This window comes from Helianthus annuus, chromosome 2 (assembly GCF_002127325.2).
Source record: "Helianthus annuus cultivar XRQ/B chromosome 2, HanXRQr2.0-SUNRISE, whole genome shotgun sequence".
NCBI lineage: Eukaryota > Viridiplantae > Streptophyta > Magnoliopsida > Asterales > Asteraceae > Helianthus > Helianthus annuus.
This window is the reverse complement of record NC_035434.2, coordinates 22,690,148-22,712,259: the sequence shown is the minus strand read 5'-3', so window position 1 is coordinate 22,712,259 and position 22,112 is coordinate 22,690,148. Positions and strand designations below refer to the sequence as shown.

The following is a 22,112-nucleotide window of genomic DNA, read 5'->3' as shown; positions in this document are numbered from 1 at the left end:
CTATCATAGTGGTTAATCTTCTTTTAGGTATTTGAGCTCCGACTGGTTAATCAACCTGCAAAACAGAACACCGTTACTCGTTAAGAGGGGAATGTGGGGGTTTCCCTCTTAACCGGGCTCCGGCGTGAGAATAAGCGACTGCTTTGAGAGTAATTAAGTAGTTAAGAGTAAGAGCCGAGAGAATAGAATGAATAACCTGAGGAATGAAGGTCTCTATTTATAGCCGGAGAGGTGTAAGAGGTTGTGGGCTGATGGGCCTTGGGCCAGAAACGGACAACAACGAATATGCTCTTTGCCTCGCTGGCCTCGACTGCTTAGTGGCTTCTAGATGCTCGTCGGTGCTGGCGCACCTTGATTGGAGCCACGTGTCATTGTTGTCGGCCTTGTTGTCCCTTCTGTCATCAGCAGACAAGTGGAGATCGTGGGACAGTTGTCCCCGTCTCTTGATTGGTGCCATGTAGGCGTCCTTGTGTACTTATCGTCAGAAGATCGTGGCGCACGATTGAACAGAGCCTGCTGGACGCTCATTGGTTCTTTTTACTGCCACTTGTACCCTGTGTACCTCTGTAGGTAACAGCGCGTCTTCCTATGGAGAGGATTTTGTTTGATGGCAACTAACCCGCGCGGGGCTAGTGTGCTCACTTATGCCGTTGTTTTTATGCTAAGTGTTGCTATCTGAGTTTATTATGTGCTCTTCCTCGCGCGGGGATAAGTCACGATGTGATGTGAGCCGCGCGAGGTTTGTTATTATCAAGTTGTTATGCTAAGGAGTATGGTCTCACGTGCAACCTGTTATGAGGTTTGCGCGACTTTTTGGGACCATACCCCTTCAGACCCGCACGTTATGAATAACTTGTCAAACAGGAAAAAATAGACAACATAAAAACGTCAAACCACACGCGCACGTTGCGTCGTGTTAACTCGCAAAACTTAGAAAGAAACGTTGAAGCACACACAATTTACGCCTACAAATTGGAGTCATCATCATCATACTTAGTAAATCTCTTCAATAGCAAAGCTAAGTAGGGTTGTATGTGATTAAAAGTCATTTATGGTTGAAAGTAAAAGAAATTAAACATAAAAGAACCCAAATATAAGTACAACTCAGTAAACATATAGGTAGAATCCTTCATACTTACAAATGTTACAAATTGATATTATATAAATTTACATTTAAAAAATTGATCTAAAAGAACTAGATCATATGGTTTCTAAGAAGTAAAATCCAGTTATCTTCAAAGCAATTTTCTGTTTCTATGATCTTCTAATAATTATATCTATTAAAATATGAAACCTAATTAATAATTGACTAAACAAATTTATATTTATATTTATAATTTATAATATATAAATTTGCAACATGTTAGCGCAATGTGGTGTTGTAAGTGTGGCTTTAATTGTGGTTTATGCTATTTTTAGTTGTACCTTTTCTTTGGTTGTTTGTACATGTTTGTAGTGTTACACATTATGTAAGTTTTATAAATTAATATATGATTGTTATTTTAAATTAAAAATGGTAATTATGTGAGATGCTAGAAAATTTGTACATTAAAACATGAACTTTTTATAAAGAAAGTTAATAATTTGCGTGTTATTTTCTATAGTTCTATAAATTATAATACTTAATACCGTAATCAATACTATATAATGAACCTAATCGATTTCAACTGAATTTCCCGCATATAATAAACCAGTTTCCGCCACCGTAATGAACTCAATACCATAATGAACCTATTCGATTTCAATTGAATTTCCCGATGTAATAAACCAGTTTCCGTCAGTTTCCGCCACCATAACGAACAGAATCGATTTCAACCGAATTTCCCACGCGTACTAAACCGAGTGTCCGCCACAACGCACGGGAGTATACCACTAGTTTAAACTAAATTATGAACTAATAAAAACATTCTTTTAAATTATTTCAAGTAAAAGGAGTTAAAATCTTTCAAATAGTAAAGAAACTCAACCAAAAGAATTGGAATCTCTCGGCCCGTCACTACCATCAACATCGCCGCCACCACCCTCGACGTTGCCACAACAGCCGTTGACTCCGCCGACACCACAAACCCGATACCACCACCGCTTTTTAACTATTTTAACATATTTACGAACCAAACATGATTCTTCTAAATAAAATGGGAACTCCATAAAAAGTAATACTATTTTAAATAGAAAAAAAAAAAAAAAAAAAAAAAAACCTTTACATAATCCAAAGAAAGCAATATGTAGCACATCCTCAAAGGCACAACATCTGATATATATATTCCCAATTTTAGGAATACCCAGTTTCTAGTAATTTTGTTAAATTTATCTTACCAAAAACGGGTCGAATTCTAGAAGTTTTATGGGCCACGATGCTTACGGAAACACAGACAACCTTGTGGTTGATCACCCGGGATCATTCCGCCACCTTTGGATGTGTCAATGGCCTCCAACATTGTCACAACTTCTTCCATTCCAGGCCGTTTGTCAGGGTTCGCATCCCAACATCGTTTCATCACATTGGCAAGAGAACTCGGGCAGCATCTTGGTATTTCGGGCCTCAGATTCTGCATGTTTTTACGACTTTTAGACTCATACAATGTCTAAAATAACCTTTAATATAAACGAATTTAACGCAAAAGGAATGTAGATACAGTCGAAACCTAATTTAGGGGGGGGGGGGGGGGGCTGCTTATTAAAACTGCTTATCCACTGAATGTGTTTTGATATATAATAAAACGGTTTCCAAAGTAAGTTTCATAATATTGAAATTAACTAAATGTACACTTTGCTTAGATGCAATTTTCCCATTAGTGTAATCAAGTATTCCGAAAACGTTCGACTGATTATCAAATGTCTAGACAACGATAAAATAAGCGAATCTTGTAGGACTAATCAATATTTGTTGATAAATAAGAGAATCTTGCAATGAACAAACATGCAACTATAAATCTCGAATTAGGGTTATACCTGGCGAACGACAGCTGAAGTAACTTCTGAGAAACTAAGGTCGGGATACGGCATATCACAACAATATATTTCCCATAAACATATGCCAAAACTATAAACATCACATTTCCTATTGTACGCGTTACCATTAAGAACCTGCAAAAAAAAAAGAATCCATTATATACATATTGTTAATGACGTATGATGAATAGTAACTTTATTTTTATAATAATATATACCTTTTTATAATTCTTTTATTTAATATATTATAATACTTTATTATTATATTATATTTACTTTTAATAACCTATTTCTATTTTTTCCTTTACTATTTTTTAATAATTCTTTTTTTTTTTCATTTTTTTAGAACATAATATTAGTTTATCGATTAATTTGATACTTCTTTAATAATTTACGTTTATAATTTTTTTTAAAAACTTAAGTACGTAGTTGTGCTTGATTTTTTTTCCTCGACATTCCATTATAAGTTTTGTTAAAAACGAATTTGTAATCAAAATAAAGTATTTATTTGGCATCATAAAACAGTACGATGATAAACGAAACCGTTCTAATGGTTTGGTTTTCTAAACAACATGCTTTATTTTCAAATCACGTTTGTTTTATATTATCATTTGCTCGGTTTCGCCGCAACGCGCGACGTCAAAAAAAAAAAAACTAGTTTAAAATAACATATAACACTACAAACTTGCTTAGATATGACAATGATGACTAAGGACATACCTCAGGAGCCATATAACCAAGAGTCCCGGTTTCACCCGTCATGTCATTAGGGTTTGAGGCTTCAACACGAGCAACTCCAAAATCAGCTATTTTAACCGTTCGACTTTTGTCCAATAACATATTTTCAGTTTTCACATCTCGGTGAACAATCTTTTCAGAGTGCAGGTAGCTTAATCTAGTAAATAGTAAATTTAATGCAAAAACTTTGTAAGCAATCCGAAGGAAAATCGAGAAAATGAAACGCATTTCGACATCTTTAAGTCAAACAGGCGTATTTTCAACATCTAAATTGCCATAGCTTCTTTAGTTAACTACATAAATGTCAAGAGTAAAATGCCATTTTCGTCCCTGAGGTTTGGTCACTTTTGCGACTTTCGTCCAAAGGTTTGTTTTTCCGCATCTGGATCCAAAAGGTTTGAAATCTTGCCATTTTCATCCAACTCGTTAACTCCATCCATTTTTAACATTAAGTCAGGGGTATTTTCATCTGTTTAGACATTTTTTGTGATGATTAAAGAGTTTGGGTGGGGAGAAAGTCAGCAGAGGTGGATTTTTATTTCTTATAGTGTTTTTATTTTAATAAAAAAATGTCTAAAAAGACGGAAATGCCCCTCATTTAACGCAGAATAAATGGATGGAGTTAACGAGTTGGATGAAAATGGCAAGATTTCAAACCTTTTGGATCCAGATGCGGAAAAACAAACCTTTGGACGAAAGTCGCAAAAGTGGCCAAATCTCAAGGGCAAAAATGGTATTTTACTCTAAATTTTAATAACTACATTAAGCACAATAGTAATATATTTAAAATCCGGAAACTTTGGTGTTGTAATCGTTTCCGGATCTAAACTTAAATTTGATTGTAGTTTGTTTGACCTTTAAGTCAACTATTGTCAAGAAAGGAAGTATACCCTCTTGCAAGATCAAGTGCCATTTGAACGACCACTTTGAAAGCCAGCTTTTTTCTTCGGTTTTTTATAAGATAATTCTTCAACGCACCCCCAGGAAGATACTCCACAACAACACAGCATATGTTACTTGGCATACTGATTTGACCATTATCGGTTTGTATATTTAGCTCCGCAGAACCCATTGTTGCACCTATGAACTGCATTGCAATATGGCGCGCAATACTCACTTTAATTAAATTTCAAAAAAAAAAAAAAACACGTATGTTGTAACCTATATGTGCAACCTTAATAGAAGACGTGTTGAAAGGAAAGGGGTGTGACGTTAATGAGACGGTGGAAGTACATGAAAAGATAACACGTGTTCGGGTTTACATGCAGAGTTAAACCATGACTACGCAATACCCTTCGACCTATAAACCGTAACTGAACAAAACAATAAATGATAGTGCCGATATATAGTATATAATTAGTATAGTCGTGATTACTAAAGGAAAAAAGATCATATGCTTCTTTCATATCTTATTACTGAAGTGGCAAAACTAATTATGATTACGACGTTCGGATTATACATAAAGGGCGAAATTAGTAATATGTTAAAGATATGACCTTTGTGACATTAGGATGATCAAGCTTATGCCAAACAGCCACTTCTTGTGTAAATGCTGCCCTTAAAGATTGTATTTCTGCTTCTGTCCTGTGACCCTCTTCTCCCCAATCCAGCAATTTCACTTAACATTACAAAAATGCCATCAGATTAATTTAATAAATCATCATCATCATCATACTCAGTATATCCCACCAATAGCAAAGCTAAGATAGGGTCTGAGGAGGGTAAGATGTAGACAGCCTTACCCCTACCCCGAAGGAATAGAGAGGCTGCTTCCAGTGAGACCCTCGGCTCGATAGTAGTTTTGCATCAAGCCTTGGACATAAGGCACATAACACTTAGCAATTGAGACAAACGCCGATTAGTGCATGTACCCCCTTATCTTTCGGCTATCAATGCCACCACATGATGCATGATTAACCATCCCCTCTTTTAACATTATTTTCACGAAATTAGTAAAATAATGTTAAAATTAGTGCACTTTCACTTTTGCCCCCCCCCCCCCCGAGCGCCCACACATATACATAATATGTGCATATACCACAAGCGGGGCGTCAGATAAATTTAATAAATAATGATAACAATACATCAAACTGAATTTTAATAATCCAAACTATGATCCATTGGCCGATAATAATCCATACTGCCAATCTAACCATTAACACTCCTAACTTTCACTTTCGTTGCCAATTCCACTCTAACAGAGATGCATCTCCGTTTGCCCTTAATTTCTTCCATTTATGTCGTTTTAAAACAATTTACAAATTTTTTATTAAGATTAAAAAAAAAAAGTCAATTGTTTATAAGGGCCGGCGAAGATTTTCTCCATTCGAATGGGGTTATCGCCGGCGACGAAATTGAAAGTTAAGAGTGCATGTGGTCAAATTGTCGGTATGGATTATTATCTGCCAACGCGATATAGTTTATATTTTTATAATCCAATTTGCCTAATAATAATAACACTAATAAAATAAACTTAGTAAGGTTGAGGCTGAGATCCTAGTTTGTAGGCAAAAAATCATACAATATACAAGCAAATTTAAATATTATTATTGGTATTAATATTATATAATATAATATTATATGAAACAAGTTGGATCACATGATGAAAGTCAGAAAGACAACATCATCAATCCAATTCACAGTAATCACCTGTAGAAATGTTGAAAACCTTGTGTAGGTCACGGAATACATGTTCAACATTTTCACTTTTACAATTACACACCACCACCAATTAAAAAAAAAAAAACTTTTTTAATTTATCAGCAACCCCAATTTAACACACTTAAACAAAAAAAAATGAGTAAATTTAAAAAAAAAAAGAAATTAATGTAAAATTATAACAAAATGAAAATATGAAATTTGTATATTATTAAACAAATTTAAGTAACAAAAAAACAAATTTTGTAAATTAATGTAAAAATAAAAAAAATGGAAATGTGAAATTTGTAAATAATTAGCAACCCCTATTTAACATTTAACATACTTAAACTCAAAAAAAAAAAAAACATTTTTATTATAAATTAATGCAAAATCATAAAAAATTAAAAAAATGTGAAATTAAAAAAACTAGGGTTCCGGTGAACTGACCGGCGACGTCGATGCCGTCGTAGACGCCACGGTGTACGGTGCCGAAAGTGCCACGTGCAAGAACACCTTTGATCAAGAGCTTAGAGGGGTCGATTTCCCATTCCTGCCGCTCGTTCCTGGTGGTATTAGACGGCGGAGTAACGGCGGCGGCGGTGGCAGAGTCTTCGAACTCCGGTTGTTTTTTCTTGTTTTTTTCCATGGTCCATGCTCGACTGAGGTGTCGTTCGAGCTGTTCGTCTAAGGATTTGAGATCAATTTGATCTGCTCTTACGAATCCGCCATTGTCGTTGGTGTTGTTTTTGTTCTCGTTCATGTTTTCCGGTGGGGTTTTCCGGCAAGTGATATTAATGGGTTGCAGGATTGGTAAAAGATTTTAGGGGCGAGTTAAGAGGGTCTTTATACGAGTTATATTGTGTTATGTGAAGTTACAAAATGGTCCTTTGACTATAGGTTGATTATTATATTTTGTTCTTTTGTAAGTTTTGAGTTTGTATTCTTAGTCCCTTTGTGAAAAGATGTTTGATGGTTTAGCCCTTTTCTTAGAGCAAACGATGTGGGTGTCAAAAATCGGCGTTGTTGCTAGTCAACGGTGTGGTTTATTCTCCTCTCCACGTATTTTCTCCCATTTTTCTACAAAATTTATAAAACCACAGGGACTATCCGTGCATTTTACTCTCTTTTTAATGGCGTCTCTCTCACACCCACATTTCAATTTACATATACCATCTTTATACACTCATCACCCACCCACCATAAATAAAAAGATTGAGAAATCAAAAGATAGAGGGCTAATTTGTATGTAACAAAAAGATGGATAAGGGTATCTTTATTCTGTATTGGATTTCGGGCATGTTTCGCTAAGCTTTTTGAAATAACTTATTGACTCCATACTGACTTTTCTAAAAAGCCAATAAGTCAATAAGTTATTTCAAAAAGCTTAGCCAAACATGGCCTTCATATTTTGTATTTATCTTATATAATTAGACTATACTGATTGGAGACTTGAAAGAGGGGTGTTATGTAAGACCTGGACGTCACGTTAGCACGCGTTAGAAAAGTAGGGTGGTGTCAGAAAGTGTGGAGTCTGATGGGGCATGAAAGGGTGACGTGGCGTGACACACACTTTTTGTAACAACCCGCACGTTCGTGCGTTGTTACTACTCGTTATACTCGTTACGCCTGGCACCAGAGATTCGGATCATAATGTACCTATATCGCATACATCGTTATATCGTAGTATTTTCGCATAATTTCGCATACTTTATCGCTGTCACATCATATTGTACTTGCTGACAACCACGAAGATGTCAAGTGAGGACCAATTCTACCCTCCTTGATAGCTGTGATATGTCGCAGTGCAACTCAATACTCAAAAACGCACTCGCAAGCACGCGTGACTCGATTATCGCAAGGTTTAGAATACGGATATATATACACGACCCAATGTGACTAATTATACTAAATTGTCACACCCCGATTTCCACGTGTTTCACCGGTGGGCCCGGTGGGGGATTACCGTGACGTAGTTGGCAACAATATAGTCAAACCACACAATATATAAATGCACAGCGGAAGCAATAAGATAAATATATTTCAACCTTTGAATGTAATATCAAAGTATCACAATTGTCGAAATATAATCCACAAAGGATCAAAATAAAATATAAGTATTGTTCAACAGACGTAGGCATCTTAAGCTTGCGAGACTCTTTATTGATGCTAAGGAGAAATATCCAGCCAATTACGCTTAGAACCTGCATTTAATCTTTTTAGGGAAAATACGTCAGTTTACACTGGTAAATACATTCAACCGACACTTTTGTAAAATGTTTAATAAAATTGGTTTGAATGCACATGGCACAAACTCTTTATAACTTGGGAAAATTTATAATTAAATCTTGTAAAAGAATTACATGTCACTATGCGTTCGGTCGCCCGGGTCGTGCCGGGTTAAGGGTTAATAGACACGCCACAAAGCATAAAGCTGTGGCGAGAAAACCAACGGTTATACCTTTAATAATATAGACACATTACGGGTGTACGCCTACACCCGTGTGTCGGGGTCGTGGCCATTTCGTAAAATGATGCCAAGGATATCCGGGACATGGTCATTAAGCTCCCAAAGGCGTAAAGCCAACAAAACAAGTTTTTAAACGGGTCACATTGATAATACCCAACTACTAATGAGTTGGGGTCAATTGCCCGACCAAGCGGTATTTTAAATACCGTAACCCAAGCCCGTATAATGGAAAATAAGTTAAAAGTATTTACCTGAGCAAGTATAAATCCTTAATAAACAATGCAAGTTTCTTTTACTGGTCTCCTATTCTGGAACGAAGGTTTAAATCAACCTATTAGAATCCTAACGGGTCTTTAATTTAGTCTTAGCTTAGACCGGTCAGTTTCAAAGGATATTTACGGTTTAATCGCGTGAAAGGCGAAAACCGGGAATGGAATGTGATTCAGACCCGACAAGTTTGAAGACTTGTTTTATATGGGTAATATAATCACACTCTGGATTTTGAGGTCAAAACAATAAGGTTTGACCCGTTTCGGCTAGTTTATGTAAACTAGTTACATAAGCCGAACCGTGCGCGCAAAAGGCGTAACGGGTAACCGTAAGAGTCCTACACAAATTTGCTAAGTCAATATGCTTTAAAGAAGTTGTGGTATCAGTAGGATACCCGTAACGAGTTTTAATCCAATATGTGCCCCGTAGGGGTATTTCGGTCATTTTAAAGATCATAAAAGAGGTTTCTGAGTTCTACAGGAAATCTGAGTTTTCCGATCAGTTTATAAAGTCCAAAATACTCTATTTATTATTTAAAATCAGTAGCAACTGGAATCGGGTCAAAATACTTTGTAGAACTCAAGTTATGCTCGAAAAGGGTATATTCGGTATTTACCGAACCGATGCCATAACCGCAGGTTATGAGCAGGCAAAAAATCATTAAAAATCTTTAAAAGTCTCCAAATATTATTTTACATCAGTGGGTAAAAGGTTTGGTGCCGAAATTTGGGTTTAAATAGGTGTTATGCTAATTGCGCCATTTAATTACTAAAGTTTTCGTAATTGCGCTATTTAGCATAACTCCCATTCTAGACCTCGGATTGACGTGAAATTTTAGGGACATGCTTAGAAATCAGTAACTAAGATTATTGTCCTTTCACATGTCCAAAATTCTCGTTTTAAAATGAAAAGGGCGTTACGGTCAACTTTTAAGCATTTAACGGAAATGTGTTAAAGACTTGGACAAACAACGAACCGGTCACATAGGGTGATACCATCATGTAACCTGGTCCTAAGAGAGTCCTAAGGCATATCTAAATCATACCATAACGGGTCAGAACTGAAGTCAAAGCAAAAGTCAAAGTTATGCGGCTTTCGGTTCCGAACCGGGTCAAAACAGTAAATGGTTGGATTAAACAAGCTTATACTAGTTAATATACTTATTATCATGTTTTATGAGTGTTAAAACAGGTTACACACCATCTACATTACTGATTATGCATAAAATCGCAAAATAGCATTCTGTTGACTTTTTCTAAGCAAGTTTGACTCGACATTCGGACTAGTTAGAGTGGGAATCAGAGGGTGCCCTTTTAGGGGTTTAAAGCCCACATGATTACCAACATATAACTACCTTTGATTCGACAAACCACTGGACCATTTGTGATTTATCGTAAAGTCAATCGTTAATTACGACAAATTGACTTTTAAGCTAAAACTATGGAAAACTAAGCCACAAGGGTTAGGAATACTTACAGAAGCTTGGTGCACGACCATAGATGTTAGAAGAATGCTTTTGAGCTCCAGAAATGAGCAGATGAGTTGTGTGAAGGTGTGATGAACAAAGGTGCACTTCATTGCCTTTTATAGTGAAATTTTGGGCATAAGATCATTACAACTCATCCTATAATTGTTCATGGATGATCAGCAGCTGTCCCTGAGTGTTAGGGGACATGTAGGGGGCGCCCATGCTTCAATTAATGCATCTAAGGTCGGTTACAAGCTCAAAAAGTGAATTTGTGTGAGTTTTCTGCTTCTGGGGACTTGACGCGGCCCGCATTAAGGTTCAGGCTGGGCTCACGCAGGCCGCCTGAATCCTTATGTCAGGAACCGTATCTTCATATGGCTCGCGGCCCGCATTAGCTTGCTTGTTTCTCTAACGCGGCCCGCCAGAGGCCTGCAAATCAAGATTTTCAAATCTTTTACCATGATTAGCCTGACCTTTCGGTTCCGAAGGGGTAACTTTGCGTTTTGGGCCTCGTTTATTTACGAATAAGGGCCTCGCGACTTTTACCCGCATTGTTAAGTCCCCGGTTAGTTTAATTACTATCCGAAAAGCCTTATCTTTCATTGTTGGCGCTTCTAACCCCTCGCATACGGAATTGATCATAACTTTCTCGTTTCAAAATGGAACTTCGTGAAATTTATATCATATATTCTAGTGGGCGTAATTTACTGTTACAAAGCCTCGGGTATGTTAAAGGGTCACTCAGAGGTATCATTTAAACATGTTGACACAATTAACCCCTGTAGTTTGTAATCTCTCACTTTCTTCCGTATTTTGTTCCGTACATGATTTATCCGTTTGAAGGTACGAGCATCATTTAGGGCTACTGTACAATACATTTATCCCTCGTTGACATTTTTAACCCTCGAATTTACATACTTTCCATGTTTGTCAACTTTAGTCCTTTATTCAGTATTTAACACCACGTGTAAACTCAAGACACGTGTCAATACTTATTGGACGCAAAATTTCGAGGTGTTACATAAATATATGAAAATATGGATGAAAATGTGTGACCAAACTATCGCAACGCTTAACGGTCGAAACGAAACGCCAAAACTCAACTCGCTGGAGGCATTTGATCGAATGGCACTTCGATCAGACAGCCATCCGATCGGACAGCCATCCGACAACCATCCGACTCACTGCACCACCTCCTATCCTCTCTTGCCTATAAATACCCCCACTCTCACATCCATTGCCTTGATGTGACAGCTCTCACTCGACCAACACACTTTGAGTCTATTTCTTCTTGATTTCTCGCGAATCTTGTAAGTTTTCAACCTAAAGCTTGTACTTTCTTGATCTACACGCACTCTTACACCTTTCTATCTTTTGAATCTTAACTTCTAACCGTGAAATCACTAGATTCGAGGTGTTCTAGGATGATGTCATCATGGAGTTCTTATGAACATCCTGTTTTGGCTTCAACCCACCAAGAACAACTTAGATCTGAACGATTTCCACATATGTAAACAAAGATCTTGCATAGATCTAAACATATTCATGGTGAGATGGATTGAAAGATGGTTTTTCCAACTTTCTTTCAAACTCTTTTACACTCAATGCATTCAAGACCGATAGAATCGGAGCTTGTACCGACCTTCTACTCATTCTTAGTGTCGTATTGGTTCAAGATCTGGTTTCTAACAAAGATGTCACACCCCAACCGATGGCGGAAACCTCGGGGTGCGAGCACTAAGCGTTCAGATTGCTCAAGAGAATTCCACAACACTAGACATTTCAATAGTTTTAAGTAAATTTCATAGCAAATTGTCCAGAAAAAATATCCATCAAATAAACGTCAAATTACATCCTCAAAAATTGTTCAAAGTCTTAGATTTGCTAAGTGACGTTTCTAGCATCCTAGCTTGTTTCCCATGCATTCCCAAGCAACCTATTAACCTGCAATATGTATTAAAATATCAATACAAAAGTATTGGCGAGTATACAAGTTTAATACTAGAATAATAGATTAAAACAACTCATATCCATAGTGTAAGCAATAGAAATAGTTTACAGTCGTGCTAGTGTCGTAGTCCACGCAGTGATAGCCCAAGTATCCCGATGCTTTAGTGTTTACCCAAGACTCAAGGTAAACTAGAATCCTCCTAACAATACCCCCGAAGAATAATGGGAGAGGTGCACCCCCTATAGCGCTACTATTGTTAAGGCGGAACTAAACACCCTGGATTAAACGTCACATAGCACAAATAGAATATTAGAATGCACAAGTTTTCACTAACACAAAGGATAGAGTGTAGATTGCCAAAAGTATTTAGTTTAATAGAATACATGTTACACCCAAAAGTTTAAAGTAAAAGGGGATCGAGTATACTCACAGTGATTGCTTAACAGTCGCAACTGTTATTGGATCAAAGGGAGCTCTTTTAGGATTAGCCTGGTTAGATTACAATCGGGTAAGAGTCGGGTAGAGTAACGAGGTTGAATAAAGTGGTTAACAGGTCACTGGGTCAGATGGTTGTCCGATCGGATGGCCAGTCGACCAGGTGGCTTTGTGTGTGTATAAAGAGTTAGAGACAATGGCTGCCCGATCGGATGGCTATCTGATCGGGTTGCCATCCGTCCGGCTGGGAACAAGAATAAGATAAGACCAATGTGGCTGTCCGATCGGCTGACTGTCCGATCGGATAGTCAGTCGGTCGGTCAGTCGTCCTTGTATGAGTAAGGTTGGTGACTGCCCGATCGGATGGCCATCCGGTCGGGTCGCCACTCGAGTTAAGTGTTCATAAAAAGGAAAAGCTAAGGTGGCTGTCCGATCGGATGGCTATCCGATCGGATTGCCACTCGGTCTGAGTGCGTGCAAAATGGTTATTCTAATCGGATGGCTGTCCGATCGGATGGTTGTCCGATCGGCTGGCCATTCGGTCAAACTTCCAAGTTTTTGTTTGTTTACCGATAGTTTGAGAGTTTATCGTTTGTAAAAGTTTCTAAGTTTGAAAGTTAACGGTGACGTCTCGGTGCAGACTGAGGCAACAGTTACACATCATTTCACAAACATTCTGATCGGTCTGGAATCACCCCAGTCCGACCCGTTTGTCTATTGGTGATGGTTTTATGCCGGAGTCTATCCCGTGATCGTCTTAATCAGTGAACCCGTTCCTAACCAACTCTAGACCACTGATCAAGTCTACAGTTCGTTATGTCGTGTTTATCACCTAAGTAAATCGAAATTTGACGAAAATATGAAGAACAACCCGAGTTTCAAATGAAAAGTATAGATTTAACTTAGAGTTAGTGTAAAAACGCATGAAATACCTTAGATCCGAGCTATATCTTGCTTAGAATGACATCACATGGCAGTTTGTACAAACCACCATGATGACATCACCCTCAAGAACTCAGATCTGAGAGATTTCACGGTGAAAAGTGTGATTTCAAGTGAGAATCATGAAGAGAATGGTGTGTAGATCAAGAAAGTACAAAGATCTAGCTTGAAACGTACCGAAATTGATCAGAAAGTGGGGAAATAGCGTACGCGTGTTCTTGGTCGAGCAGAGCTGTCACATCACTCAAAATGGTGATGTGACAGCCTATTTATAGGTGAAGGGAGAAAGGAGGAAAGGTGGTTCGGCTGGGGTGGTCATCCGATCGGCTGGTCATCCGATCGAATGGTCATCCGATCGGATGGCCACTCTGGCCAATCCATCCTTTCGCGTTCCCGATTCTGATTTGTTTTACGCGTTAGGTTAGGCGTTGCGTTGCGTTGCGCATAGGCAATAGAATAACTAGATTACAGAATATACATCAAAAGTTTTCAAGATTGATAGATTCCGCCAGTGACAAGGCTCCAGTCTCTCGTTCAACCAAGAATCAAGTTTCACGAGTCTAAGGAATCAAGCACCCAATAGATTTAGACATTCCAAATATAGGCATTCTCAAGATATAGACATTCCACATGTAGATTTAGACATTCCGAGTATATAGGCATTCCAGGCACATAGAGTTAGGCATTCCCAAGATATAGACATTCAAGCATAGAATTAGGCATTCCAAGCACATAGAGTTAGCCATTCCCAAGATATAGACATTCAAGCATAGAATTAGGCATTACAAGATATATATAGGATTAGGCATTACAAGAAAATAGGCAATCCACATAGACTAGGGGTTAATTATAGACAAAAGTTAAACTTCAGGGACTAGTCTTGACAAGTTCCTAAAGTTCAGGGACGCTGGGTGTTACAAAAGAGACGACCGATTCCCGGTTAACCAAGAACGACCGTCACGAACCAGTAAACCGGCCAGATTTGGGTGATTCCTGTCTGAACGGGTCCCTTGGTTTGAGATGGGGTTCTGTTGTTTAGCATGTCACAACACCGTCTCGATCAAAACCGCTAAAAACTCTCAAAATAATCAAGTGCCGAGGATGACTAGATCATTTGGACGGAGTGTCGTCCGATCGGACAGGGCAGTCGACCGATCGGACATGGCAGTCGTCCGATCGGACTGCCATCCGATCAGGAACACCTTGGGTCCCACACTTGACTTTTAATTCAACCTCTAAGGCTTGAACGTTGAACGAAATGCTGTCCGATCGGATTGTCACCTGATCGGATTGCCACTCGATTATGTGACGTTTAAACCTTAACACTTAAACAACTTTCCAACATGTCCAAAACAATGGAATACCACCCAATCGGGTTACAAACCGATCGAGTGACAACTGTTGTGAACTTGTTCTCACTAAAGTGTCCACCAATCGGGTTATCGCCCTATCGAACAGCCGTTTGATCGACCAACCTGAAAGGTAGAGATACTTCTCTGTTTTCAAAATGCTACAACGAAAACTTCAAAAGGCAAACCGTCGTACACAAACACATCTTTCACCCGATCGACCGGCCACCCGATCGGATTGCCATCCGATCGGAGTACTGTCCCATCCATTGACACCTTACACCGTTTAACGCATTATCCAACGCTTACGCTATCGATATGTAATCAGGATAATCTCAGACGTGCTCCCATTCAATCCAGCCAAGTTGTGTTTGCTTGCCGAACACCGACTGTGAGTATACTCGAACCCCTTTTTATCGCATTTTGGGGTGTAACATACGTTTCTATCAAAACAAACTTATCAAACGAATTATTCAACCAACTGTTTATCACTTGCGAATAACTGTTATGCATATTCATACGTGATGCTAGTTACATATGTGTTAGGACTTATACTCGCAAGGTCCCGCCTTAACTAGTATAGTACTATAGCACCTGACGGGGTCTAGTTAGGATGAATAGCAATCGCAATCGCAGCTCTAGTGACTTAGCTGGTAGTATCAGTCTTGTATGCATGTATGTTGAGGCATCTCGTTTATGTATTTAGTAATTCGCAACACTTTTAATTATTTACGCTACCCTAGTAAAACTTGTATACTCGCCAATACCTTTGTATTGACGTTGTTTTAACGTATGTTGCAGGTTTAGTCGCAGTCTACATTAAATCAAACTAGGAGGTCTAGAAACTCACCTAAAATCAATGTTATCGGATTTGTGTTGTTCGAGTGGACAAGAAATATGTGATATCTTATGTGATTGTATTGTTTATTAGTATGGGATAATGAACGCATTAAATACTGTTGCAATATAGTTTTTATGGATTCTCTTGAGCAATCTGATCCGCCTAGTGTCGCGCCCTGATGATTCCGCCATCGGTTGGGGTGTGACACTTTTTGTATATATTTTATTATACACAAAAAAAATCTCTAACCACACTCAATCACCATTGCCCCTCATCAAGAACATGACTGTGGAATCCCCCCCCCCCTGCGGGCAGCCTCAACACCGCCTCTTGGGGTGTTCCGGCGTGGTTATGACTTTCATTCCACTTCCACACCTCCACTCCGTATGGTCTTACAAATAGAAATAAATATTTTTCTACTCACAATGGCATTACACACATCTTGTTGTATGTTTTTTATTACTTGTTTTTAATTGGTTGTTTTGAATATAAAAATAAAAAGAAAAAAATCAATTACAGTTTTTGTTTTCATTACTAGACTAATTACTTATTATTACTTAGTAAATAGAAAAGACAATTGTTGATGAGATAAATTAAAGAGTAAACTGTAATTTTATCCCCTGGGGTTTAGGCCAATTGGCACTCTGACCCCCCCTAACAAAATAATTGCAATTTTACCCCCCAACGTTTGGTGTTATGTCGCAAGTTTACCTCCCGGCGTCAATTTTGTTAACAGATCTGTTAACTATAACTTGAAATGACTATATTACCCTTCAATTTATCCCCCAACATTCCTGTTATGTCGCACAATTACCCCCACTGGTAAATTACTAATTTGTCCTTTGTTATTACCGCCTATACTTTGTGTTAAGAAACAACATTACCCCCTGCAACTTCCAAAACCCTTCCCGCCAAAATCAGAAACATGTTCTATGTTTCTATACTCAAAAATCAGAACCGGTTCTATGTTTCTATACTAAAAAATCAGAAACCTATAAGTATACTCAAAATCAAACCTGTTCTATGTTTCTATACTCAAACCTGTTTCTGATTCAATGTTGGAAATATCAATTGCATTGCATTATACTTATCTATCTATAACCTACTGCTGTTGGAAATGGGATCATGGGTACTGAATCAGAAACAGAATACAAGTATGCAACTTAGATGAGTAGATAAATAACATGAGTAACAACATAACTGAATCAAGTTCCAACATGAGTTATTCAACATGAGTAATGTCCACCTATAGCTGATGTGTAACAACATGAGTAGCTGACCTGTATGATCATCAACTATATGATAATGTAATTGTCATCAACTGCACATTTTGATCATGTAACTGTCATCAACTGCACATTTTGATCCTAACCTGTATGATCATCAACTGTATGATCATGTAAATGTATGATCAGCAGCATTCAGAACATGTTTGGTTGATCAAGCATACATGCTAAGTTTACAATTATACCCCTCAGTCCAAAAAGGCACATACCTGCTGCACTATCACCACTATCAGTTTACCATAAACTGCTTGGCTGATCAGCAGCATTCAGAACATGTATGTCGATCACCACTATCAGTTTAAGCACAAAATAACACATTAGCACAAAAGAACACATTAGCTGTAAACATTGGTCATATTTCATCCTTGTGAGAGTATAAAAAAGGCTTATCAAGAACACCAATATACCATCATGAGAGGATAAAAAAGGCTTATCAAGAACACATTAGTTGTAAACATTGGTCATATAGCATCCTTGTGCACTCAAACACATACCTGATGCACATTATAACTAGGCACATTATAACACATATGCAAATGCACATTATAACTAGATCAGTATCAAAACATTCATATATACAATTAGATCAGTATCAAAACATTAACAAATACACATAGCATACATATTAAACCAAAAGATCCTAATATATTAAACATCAACTACACAACCATTTCCTGCTGAGGGGGAAACTGGAAATGAAGGAAAGGGCGGCCCCGCATTTTCACAACCAAGGAAACCACAATCGATCGGAGTGAAACACGAATCCTCATGTCCACTGCAAACACAGAAAGATCGATGTTCAATAACCCCTGTTTTTGCTTGTTCAACTTGACATTACTATACTTGTTCGATTATACCTAACAAGTGAGAGAACAGGGAGGATCGCTGGTGGACAGGGGCATCGCGGGTGGACAGGTGCATCGCTGGAGGTGTGGTCGTCGTTAATGGCTCTGCCGGTGGAGGTGGAAGCATCGTGTTCTCTGATTCGCTCATGATGAAGAAGAATGAGTGGAGGTGGAAGCACTGTGGTTGCCGGTGGGTCTGTTGTTAATCGCCGGTGGGTCTGATGATGAAGAAGAAGGAGTGGAGTGGGGGGAGTGATCGATTGAAGCTTAGGGGGTAAGGATGAAGTAGGAAGAAGAAGTACAGGGGTAATAGGGATATATAAAGTAAAATTACATTTATGCCCTTTGACCGTTTAAAGATAACTAGGGACTTTGACGCCGGGGGGTAAAAGTGCGAGATAACCCCAACGTTGGGGGGTAAAATTGCAATTATTTCGTTAGGGGGGTCAGAGTGCCAATTGGCCTAAACCCCAGGAGTAAAATTGCAGTTTACTCTAAATTAAAAATATATGTCGTAAGTAAGTATCGAACCCTAGAAAGGAAAGGAAGGAATGGTGAAGAAACAAGTGGTCTTCTCCCTCCCTCCCGATCACCTTCTTCGCCACAACAACATCGGCGGTGTTTGGATTAACTTATTTTGGAGCTCCTTTTGACTTATTAACTTCTCAGAAGCTAAAAGGAATCCCAAACATCCCATGAGAATGACTTTTAGGGTTAAAAGGAATCCCAAACATCTGCTGAGAAGGACTTTTAGAGCTTAAATTGGCTTCAAAAAGGAGAAATTGAGAAGTTAGAAATTCTAACTTCTCACTTTTGAGAAGGACTTTTGATAAGTAAGAAGTAAAAAAGGAATCCCAAACACCCCCATCGTCGTTCCGAATCCTACTCCGTCAACTCTTCTGAACCCCCTCCCTCCTACTTTGATCATACCTGTTCCTAGTGAATGATGATGACCTTACCTCCTCTTCTTCTCCTGTTCAACAAGGCCACATTTCTGCTCTATTACAACAACACAACGGGTATTATAACTAATCACAATCATAACAATTTACTGCTTTTCATCATTACAAATTATATTGTATTTACATTGATTACAACAACGGTGTAAACTTAGGTTTTTGAAATTCATGTGTTTGGTGTTAGGTGGAATTGACATTGTTACTGCCATTTTAACAAACAGTTGTTATACGCTTTTAAATGATCAACGATATAAGTATGATTTGTAACAGTCAATCCTAGACTTCTTACTGCATGACCAAGGCAAAAAAGGAAGCTCCGGTGAACTTCTTAACTGATCCATTAGAAGGGAGATCTACGCTACGGCCCGCTGACATTCTTGTTTTTGGATGGAAAGGAGGGAAACACGCGTGTGTCGATTTGACAGGTGTGTCCCCCCTCGTTGGGCTAAGGGACCACAGGTTTGTGGCGGGACAGGCGATAACCAAGGCAGAGGCGGGAAAAGTAGCTAAACACGAAAAAGCTTGCATCGAGAATCAGCATGTGTTCGTCCCGTTCGCTTTCGATACATTTGGCGCTCTCGCCCCTGACGCGGTGCGGTTCCTAAAGCGGATTCAATAGGTGGTAAGCAGTAACACCGCACATGTTAAAGGGATGAATTTTGTGTTTAGCAGGGTAGGGTTTGCTATTCAAAAAGGGGTAGCGGCGCAGCTTGTTGCTCGTCTACCTGCCATTAGTTTGTAATCGTATTACCAATTAAAATTAAAATTACTGCATAGTTTAATTGTTTATACATTGTTCAGTAAGTTTTTTTTCACACTTAATAACAGTGCCTACCTAATAATGTTCATATATAGCTTTATAATCTGCTTTGGGTTACGTATTACTGTTTGGTTTATCTTGATAAATATATTCCGGGCTAGACGAACTAGAGAGAAAAAATTAAATAAGCTAAACCAAACACTTTTTAAAGGGATGTCCTTTTTGGTCATTTTACATCAATAAGCTAAACCGGACACTTTTAAAAAAAACTACTTATTAACTTATTGGCTTATAAGCTAACCCAAACACTTTTTTAGAAATTCCTTGTCGAAAAGTCATAAGTTAATAAGTCATTTTAACAAAAGACCTTTTGAACTAAAATAAGCTAAGGGTAGGGGGTATAATGTTCGGTGAGTGGTGCGGGGAGTGGGAGTCACTGATCGGTGACTATACCCACTTGATTGAGTTATGCGGTGTAACAACTGTCACTAAAATCCGTAATTAGGATAATAATTATCCAATAAGAAAACCCTAATTAAGACACCCAAGTAATTTGGCATAAACCCTGAAATTTCCGGAATAATAGGAATCAGGATCAGGGCCCCTAAAACTCGAGGGGGGCAAACCCTAATTGATAATTATCTAAAGTTAAACGTTGCTAATTGTTGATTGGTTAAAATTATTGATTCACCAAGGCTACAACCGAACTCAGCTAGGCTAGGAAATAGGGTGCAAGCTTTACGGACCGTAAAGGTTGGTCCTTACGGACCGTAAGCAGACCAGGTTCCCTTACGGACCGTAAGGGGTTAGGCATACGGTCCGTAAGCCAATCGAATTTCTGGCTATAAATAGCCGACCTTGGCATGTAAACTGGAGACTTAAAACGACGTGAAAACTCTGTGTATACGTCGAGTTACATGCAATTCAGTCCACAACACACACACACGATCACGAAACGCTGCCGCAATCAGGGTAATAACTCGATCGCTATTACGATTCAACGTCCGATCGATTATAACTATCCAACAATAATCCGGGTGCTGCTCAATTGAGCTTGTACTTTGATTATTCGTCGTGATTTCGACTTGAATATTAGAGTGCTGTTCGAATACGGACTATGCTCTGTTATTCGTTGTGAATCCGATTGAATTATCGAGTATTGCACTGATTAATCGTTGTGAGGGTTTAATCTCGTGAATTGACGTAACTGATGTATTAGTTACTAACCTGCATGTGTGTGCATTGTGTTAAACTAGGTTTAATCAAGGCTAATCAGTAGGCATTATCTATTGCTCGTTAATCTGCAATGTGAGTCATTCTTCTTTTAAAACTGTTTTCTCACCGTTTGTGAGTAAGTATTACAATACCTCAAATTATTTTCAAGGTTATAATTACAGGGATTAAGTCTTTGTAATCACCAAATTACAGCTGGTATGTGGGGTATTGTGCACATTACTATTTTTATCACTCTATGTGAGTGAGTATCACTCTATGTGAGTAAACCGTCACTATTGGGGCGACGGGACCCAATAGTGGTATGACCACAGTCACAGATCCGGTCGAGTGACAAATACCCATTCTTGATAATTGGTTGATAGAAACATTGTAATCGCTCTTAATACTGTGAATTTATAACTAACGGGTCGTTTTAGAAAATGGAATGATTCACTCAGTATTTACCCGCTGACAAAACATTTTTCAAACATGTTTCAGGTGATCTGTGTGATCCAGGAAAAGTGCAGTAAAGCACTACAAGCTCAAGGAAGTGGCTCAGTATGAATAAATAAATAAAACATGTTTTGGAAAATAAAGATTTCTGTGTGAAATCAACTTATTGTAAATTATGGGATTTATCCCTTAAACTTTGTGTAATATATTAAACAAGTATTTTCCGGTGAAAAGATCCTGTAAATAAAAGACGTCCGCTGTCGCATAAAGTAAATACCACGGATACCACGGGAACTGCCTCGCGGCCCCCGGCTCCGTCCGGGGTGGGTCGGGGAGCCATGACAGTGAAGGTGGTATCAGAGCCAAGAATTAATAAATATTGAGCCACCGATCGAGCCGCTGATTAAGCCTAATACTAAACTAAGTATTTGACAGAATACTTAAATTTACTAGTTGTTATTTTGTGATTATATGTTTTATTAACTGATTATTTGTTAGTTACAGTATGTGTAAGCAAAAGCTGTCTTCTATCTACCATAAA

At 38.3% G+C, this 22,112-nt stretch overlaps 1 protein-coding gene across 1 annotated transcript; it reads right to left on the bottom strand.

Moving 5' to 3' along the window:
- Positions 1 to 2,185: 2,185 nt before the first annotated feature.
- Positions 2,186 to 7,154, bottom strand: LOC110913311 (serine/threonine-protein kinase STY13). The gene is made up of 6 exons (XM_022158152.2): positions 6,778 to 7,154; positions 5,187 to 5,308; positions 4,581 to 4,777; positions 3,673 to 3,847; positions 2,953 to 3,087; positions 2,186 to 2,549 (listed from the first exon to the last, which is right to left on the bottom strand). Exons 1-6 carry the CDS (start codon positions 7,088 to 7,090, stop codon positions 2,343 to 2,345), a joined length of 1,149 nt encoding a protein of 382 aa, XP_022013844.1. The 5' UTR covers positions 7,091 to 7,154; the 3' UTR covers positions 2,186 to 2,342.
- Between the last annotated feature and the right edge of the window lie 14,958 nt (positions 7,155 to 22,112).

Coding starts and splice junctions, on each gene's coding strand:
- LOC110913311 (XM_022158152.2), bottom strand. CDS start 7,090: ATGAACGAGAACAAAAACAACACCAACGACAATGGCGGATTCGTAAGA. Junction 5,309..6,777: donor CGACGGCATCGACGTCGCCG/GTCAGTTCACCG, acceptor TGTAATGTTAAG/TGAAATTGCTGGATTGGGGA. Junction 3,088..3,672: donor TTGGTTATATGGCTCCTGAG/GTATGTCCTTAG, acceptor TTTTTTTTGCAG/GTTCTTAATGGTAACGCGTA.